At 40.0% G+C, this 7367-nt stretch overlaps 1 protein-coding gene across 1 annotated transcript; it reads right to left on the bottom strand.

Moving 5' to 3' along the window:
* Positions 1 to 2121: 2121 nt before the first annotated feature.
* Positions 2122 to 2508, bottom strand: LOC141641607 (ARF guanine-nucleotide exchange factor GNOM-like). Its single transcript, XM_074450262.1, has one exon. It carries the CDS (start codon positions 2506 to 2508, stop codon positions 2122 to 2124), a length of 387 nt encoding a protein of 128 aa, XP_074306363.1.
* Positions 2509 to 7367: the final 4859 nt, after the last annotated feature.

The raw sequence follows: 7367 nt of genomic DNA, 5'->3' as shown, positions 1-7367 counted from the left end.
GCTCCTATTTATACTAATCACGCGACGGAATTAGGGTTTCGGAGACTCTTTGGAAGTGAATCTCGGAAAGATATGAAAAAGATACGAGAAATACGCAGAAAAGGGCCTGGGAAGAGGCGCAGCAGCCACTGCGTCTCTTGGAAGAGGCGCAAAGACTGCTGCGTCTATTCCCGGAGGTTTCCTCTGCTCAAGAAAGATTTCCGCGTTTGAGTTATGGTAGGACGGAAATAATTCGATTTCCTTAATATCTTATATGAATATTACGGGATATTATTTGCCAAAAGATAAAATTTGTGAAATATGGAATAGAAATATCCGGAACATTCCGAACATTCGACTCGGATTTAACATTATCGAAAAATGGAGACGGTTTTAGGCCCGGACTCCGAATGTACTCTAATTACTTCCAAAACGACCGTATCGGGACGTAGATGACAACTAAGAGGTCGATATTAATATTTGAGCAATCACTTGACGATAATCTTACGAACTGTCACAAATCGTTCCGTGTATCAAACATGCGGCCCAATCATCACCGGGTGGTTTGCGGGAGGTGCAGAAATGAGGTATCTACAAATTATAATTATTAACATGTCATAAAAAAATGAATCATACTTTAATTTAAAGATACCAACTATATTATTATCAACAAAATTTGTGAAAATATCACAAGGCCCATCTCAACAGCATCAGCTAGACCGTCAATATACCCTGAAAAATAGGGTCGTGATAAAGATCGTCGACACTTTTATTAATTATCGTCGACAATTAACACATCTTTCCAATATTGCCTCCATTAAGGCATTAACCCCCTTTGTCTCTCTCTATCTCTCTCTCTCTCTCTCTCTCTCTCTCTCTCTCTCTCTCTCTCTCTCTAATCTTTCTAAAACAAAAAAGATGGTTTTTTGAAAAAAAATCGTAATTTAATTTACGAACTTTTCGATTAAAACAGTTTTAAACATATCGACTAATGACGGTAACAACGATCAAGCTAGTAACGATGTTCAAGAGATATGTTTACGTTTCAAGTTTATGATTTGACGAACGGATTAGCGATTATCGATCCACGCACCGAAAGGGTATTTAAGACGGAAATTAATAATTGTTTTTTAAAAAAAATGTTGAAAAAGGGCCTGGAAGAAGAATTTCTTTGTCCAGACGTAGGTCTAGACGAAAAATTTTTTCGTCCAGACCCAGGTCCAGACAGAAAATTTCTTCGTCCAGACCTAGTTCCAGACGAAATTTTTTTTCGTCTGGGAGAATTTTTTTTTAAAATTAATTTTTTTTTTTTCCGAACGCAAATATTTTTCGTCTGGACGAAAAATATTTTTGCCTGGATGAAAAATTTCTTTGTCCGGACCTTGGTCTGGACGAAAATGTTTTTCGTCCGGAATTTTTTGAAAAAAAAAATTATTTTCTGACTTAGATTAATTTTTGGTGCGGTAATCGATAAATCGCCAATCCGTTCTAACAATAACGATTCTATTCTAAACTACCTAAATCTACTAACTAATTACAATTTTTTTAAAAATTTAACTAGTTTAGATTACTTGTCGTCGATTTCTTGAATTTGCTGACGGAATTGAAGCGGTGGTGAAGAAAATGTCGTACTTGAAAAAAAATGTTAATATATGGGAGCTTTAGAGTGAGGGCTAGATTAGGAAAGTCATTACAAATTGTCGACGATAATTAGTAATGTGTCGACGATCTTTAGCAGGCAGGGAAAAATAACCTTCATAATCACGCAAAATTGCTTAAACCTCAGATGAACATTGAAAATGATGATGACCTTATGATAATTAACCTTCATTTCCACACAGTCCAGGCCTGGAATTGGAAAAAAAATATGTATTAATATCACAAGGAAACACGCGGGACTAATTATGTTATTCCAACTCTTCATATTATCTCGCATACTTTGACATTTCACTTTATACCACACATAAGTTTTTTTTCATAAATTAGTCGAGTTTGACACTTGGCTATGCACCCAGGTTCATAAAAATGCATCCACCAGACCTAATGGCTTTATCTCAAAAACTGACATGTCTTCTTAAAAAACTTGAAAAGACGGTTTAATTTGTGAGACAAACCCTACAACAAAAGGAAGAATACAAAAGGTTAGCCATCCTTGCTTTGGAACTTGTCGTATGAGCCTATTTCATTTGCAATTCTGAAAACAGTCACGATGTCCATCCTTGCTTTGGTATCATCACCAAATGCCAAAACAGGCTCCTCGACAGAACATGGGCTTAAAAGGGTTATGAACTTGCAAAGAGAAACAACCAGATCATCAAGCACATCTTCGAGATGATGGCAGGCTGAAATTTTCGCGACAGCTAAGAACCCATCTATGCAAGCTCGATAGACTTCTTCATGCTCAGCATGATCAAATACCACAGAAATAGCAGCAATAGTTGGACCGGACAGGATGGCAAACATGTCATGGTCAAGATAAGCCCGAGAATCTGCCACGATGTAAGGTGCACTCTTCTTGCATTTGTACATTAGGTCAATCCACCGGCTTGGGTTCATCTCAAAAAACCAAAAACTTTGTTCGGTGTGGTGCGAATTTCATTTTTGCAAATAGAATGGTATAGCTCCAATAAATATTCTCTAGGGAGATCTTCACCGTCATTTATACGTCGATTATTGCGGATAAAGTCATCTTCTGTCATCTTCTTCTTAACTTGCACATTGTGAAGATCGGTGTTCAACATAACAATAAATTTACATACTGGTTGCATTATTATATCCTCATTTGATAACATGCATGGTTTATGTTAGGTCCAATTTAGCCTGGTCTGACTTTAGTTAGCCTGACTTAATTAGGCTAACTGGGGAAACCAGGGTTCGGACAAATGCAGCTATTATTTGACAGGAAAAAGAATATAAGAGGATGGAAAAGTTGCTGAAGAAGCCTGATAGCAATATTAGAATATCTTGATGGAACTCTCTAACAGGATATTTAACCAACAGACCAGCAAAGCAGTTATGTGCATACCCTATTCTTACGGAAGACCAAGTCCAATCACAAGAACGTGCAATTTCCATAAACTACAACGTGCAAGAGGAGAGGAAGGATAAGTTGTTGAGTTTGAATAAGTCAGCCGAATTAATAGGAAATGTGCTCTATTAATTAGGAGGCGGTTTCAACAATCAAAAGGAGTGTATGATCGATTGTACCGTTAGAATAAAAGGACTATAAATAGAGTAGAAGAGCATTGGTAAAGGACACGAAATAATAGACAAACATTCTTATACAATTAACTTATTATTCTTATTCCATTGTATTCTTATTTTTTTCTTTATCAGTTAATTTATCCAGGATACATAAACATCATTATTCTCTCATAACTTATTCCAACGGTCACTCAACATTTTCTCAACAATATTAGAACTAGATACCCATAAAACTTAATCTTCAGGCCGGATCCTTTCAGGAGAATTCAGGCTAAAACAATTGGCGCCCACCGTGGGGCATCTAGTTCATTAATAAAAAAATCTCCCTCATTACTTTCTCATTCTATCTTTACACACAAAAATGACAGAACCTACTCCAGAACAACAATTAGCAGCCGCCTTGGCTAAGATCAAAAAATTGGAAACAATTCAAGGGCAGGCGGCTCAAGCAGAGGCTTAGATCACAAGACTTAAGGAATTTGAGTCTAACCTGAGAAAGAAATTGGAAAGTCAGGCTTCAGGCTCCAAAACCAGATTCGAGCCAGGAACCCCATTCTCATCAATCATCAAACACATTGACTTCTCCAGTTTTGGAACTCCGGATAAAGACACCTCATCCGGTACACAAATCATTCCCAACAACGAAACAAACAAAACTGAGGCAGCAATAATGATGGCTATGCTTCAGGAAATTCAAAAACTCCATAACAAGATAGAAAATATACCTGGAGTGCCAGATCCTGTGGCTGAGGTGGAAGTTGACAGCTTCGCTGACTCACCCTTTGCAGATGAAATTGCAAAGATTGATCTCCCCAAGAAATACACCATCCCATCCATGGGAACTTATGATGGAACCTCTGATTCACAAAATCACGTTGCTATATTCAAACAGAAGATGTTAGCCGCCTCAATACCCAGTGAACTCAGGCAGGTTTGCATGTGTAAAGGTTTTGGTACAACCCTAATCGAGCAAAGATTGCAATGGTTCATCGATCTCCCAAATGGAAGTATCAAGAACTTTGCAGACCTGGTCAATGCCTTTAATCAACAATTTGCAAGCAGAAGAGACATGGCTAAGAGACCCAGTAACTTGTTCAAGGTAAAACAGCTCCCTGAAGAATCTCTCAAAAAATTCCTGGCAAGATTTATCAAAGAGAAGGTCGCCATTCCCAGGTGCGATGAAGAAACAGCGGTAGAAGCCTTCAGGCAAGGAGTCCTGCTAGACAGTGACATCTACGCAGACTTAAACCAAAAAAGCCTGCCCCACCTTTGCCACTATTCAACCCATCGCCTTAGAACATGTCAGATTAGAAGAAGACCTCAACTTCAGATCAAACTCATCCGGAGGAAAACAAAGCTACGGACACACTAATAGAAAAAGCTCCTACCAGAAAGGAGGCAACCCCAGATCAGCACCCTATTCCAGACCTGAACGATCTAAAGTCAACATGGCACACGAACATAAAGGTAACCTTTCTAGCCTACCAACTATTCCTGAATATAACCTTTCTATAAATACTGCAGGATTAATCAAACGCCTGGAAAGCCTGGGAGACACGGTCGATGGCCCAAGAAATTTGACAACCCCAGGAAAGATCCAACAAGATGGTGTGACTTCTATCAGGATATCGGACACACCACTGAAGAATGCATCCAACTCAGGAAACAAGTGGCGTACCTCCTAAAGAAGGGCTATCTGAAAGACTTAATCCAGCAACCCAAGAGCAAAGATGAAGGACCAAGCAAGAGAGATCCAGGAAACAGTAGAGATCCTCCTCCTCCTCCCCCCATCTATGAAGTCAAGTTCATAAACGGAGGCTCAGAAATTTGTGGCTTAACCAGCTCGGCTGCCAAAAGAATTTCCAGGGAGTCTAAACTTCAAACCCCTTTTAGGTCTAAGTCATTACCTGCCATTACTTTTGATGATGCAGACTTGCAGTGAATATCAGATCTACACCATGACAGCCTGGTAATTACCATGCAAATTGGCACGGTTAAGTTATCAAGAATCCTAATAGACGGAGGCAGTTCAATTAACTTGGTGATGCTCGATGTCCTCAAAGCTATGAAGATAGATGAAGAGAAAATCATCAAGAAATCCAGTGTCATAGTCGGATTCAGTGGAGAACCAAAGAATACCCTGGGAGAAATTAGTCTGCCAACCTATGTGGAAGGCGTAGCTTCCTATGAAAGATTCAGGGTAATGGATTGCCTATCCTCGTATAACGTAATCCTGGGCAAACCATGGATCCACAACGTCCAAGCCATCCCGTCATCATATCATCAATGTGTGAAGATACCAACCGACTGGGGGATAACCACCATCAGGGGAGAACAAAGGACGGCCCAGGAATGTTACACCCAGGCTTTGAAACCTTTAAAGTCAGGTAAGTCCCTCGCATAGCAATTAAAGTCCCCTGTCAGGAAAGAATATGTTGCACAATCACAAATGGAAACAGGAGAGGTCATTCTGGACCCAGAATTCCCTGACAGGAAGGTACTTGTAGGGTCAGACGCACCTGACTCAGTCAGACTCAACCTGGTCAGCTTCCTCAAAACTAAAATATCTTGTTTGCAAATGTAGTAGTTGTCAGAAAGAAATGAAATCATCAACCAAGAAGTCGACAAGCTATTGGACATGGGAATGATCAGGGAAGTGATGTACCCCGACTGGCTTGCAAATGTAGTAGTTGTCCAGAAGAAAAATGGCAAGTGGAGAGTCCGTGAGACTACACCGACCAACAAGGCCTGCCCCAAAGATCCATTTCCCCTGCCACATATTGATGCAATGGTGGACGCCACTGCAGGCCACGAGATGTTAACATTCATGGATGCCTCCAGTGGATTCAGCCAAATAAAGATCCACCCCGCAGATCAAAAAAGTACAGCCTTCATTACTGAAAGAGGAGTATACTGTTACACTGCCATGCCCTTTGGATTAAAAAATGCAGGTGCAACCTATCAAAGGTTAGTCAACATGATGTTCAAAGATCGAATTGGAGACACCATGGAAGTCTACATTGACGACATGGTAGTCAAGTAAAAAAAAGGCAGAAGACCACGTCAGAGACCTGGAAGTAGCATTCCAAATACTGGAGAAATTCAACATGAAGCTAAACCCACAGAAGTGTCACTTCGGAGTCTCAGCAGGCAAATTCTTGGGCTACATAGTGACAAAAAGAGGAATAGAAGCCATCCTGAAGAGATCAAAGCCATCCTGGAGCTAGAACCACCAAAAACGGTCAAAGACATACAAAAGCTGACAGGAAGAATAGCAGCCTGGAACAGGTTCATTTTAAGGTCATCAGAGAGGTGCAAATCATTCTACAACCTGCTCAGGAAAAATAAAGACTTCCAATGGAACCCTGATCACCAAGCTGCCTTTGAAGATTTGAAAGCATATCTATCTTCTCCACCCTTGTTGGCAAAACCAGTCAAAGACGAACCCCTAACAGTATACCTATCAGTCACGGAAACTGCTGTCAGCGTAGTTCTGGTCAAAGAAATGGACGGAAAGCAACACCTTGTCTACTACATAAGTAAAAGTCTACTAGATGCAGAGATCAGGTATGGCCTACTTGAAAAATACGTTTTAGCTTTAATTATTTGTTGTACCAAGTTAAGACCATACTTTGAAAGCCACCCTATAATAGTCAGAACTAATCTTCCTATCAAGTCTGTACTTAGGAAACCAGAACTATCCGGACAAATGTGCAAGTGGTCAATCCAGCTAAGCACCTACAACATAACCTTTGAACCAAGAACAACAATTAAGTCACAAGCACTAGCAGACTTTGTGGCTGATTTCAGTCCAACCCTAGAACCCGACCTGATAAAAGAAGTAAAAAGACTGACCAGTGACCAAACAAACCTAGAATGGATCCTATTCGTCGACGATGCAGCTAACATGAGGGGTACCGGCTTAGGGGTAGTACTAAAATCGCCACAGGGGGATAAGATAGTACAAGCTATAAGCTGTGCATTCGAAGCTACCAACAATGAGGCGGAATATGAAGCCCTAATAGCCGGATTAAAGGTATGTATTGACCTTGGTGTACAAAACTTAAAGGTACGTACTGATTCCCTTCTTATTTCAAACCAAGTAAATGGAGTATATACTGCAAAAGACTCAAAAATGATGCTCTATTTGGATGTTGTCCAAAATTTAAAAACCAAATTTCGTA

This window comes from Silene latifolia, chromosome 2 (assembly GCF_048544455.1).
Source record: "Silene latifolia isolate original U9 population chromosome 2, ASM4854445v1, whole genome shotgun sequence".
NCBI lineage: Eukaryota > Viridiplantae > Streptophyta > Magnoliopsida > Caryophyllales > Caryophyllaceae > Silene > Silene latifolia.
The sequence above is the reverse complement of the archived record's forward strand: the minus strand, read 5'-3'. Positions and strand labels throughout refer to the sequence as shown.

Excerpts from the sequence above, each read along its gene's own strand:
- LOC141641607 (XM_074450262.1), bottom strand. The coding sequence starts at position 2,508 with ATGTACAAATGCAAGAAGAGTGCACCTTACATCGTGGCAGATTCTCGG.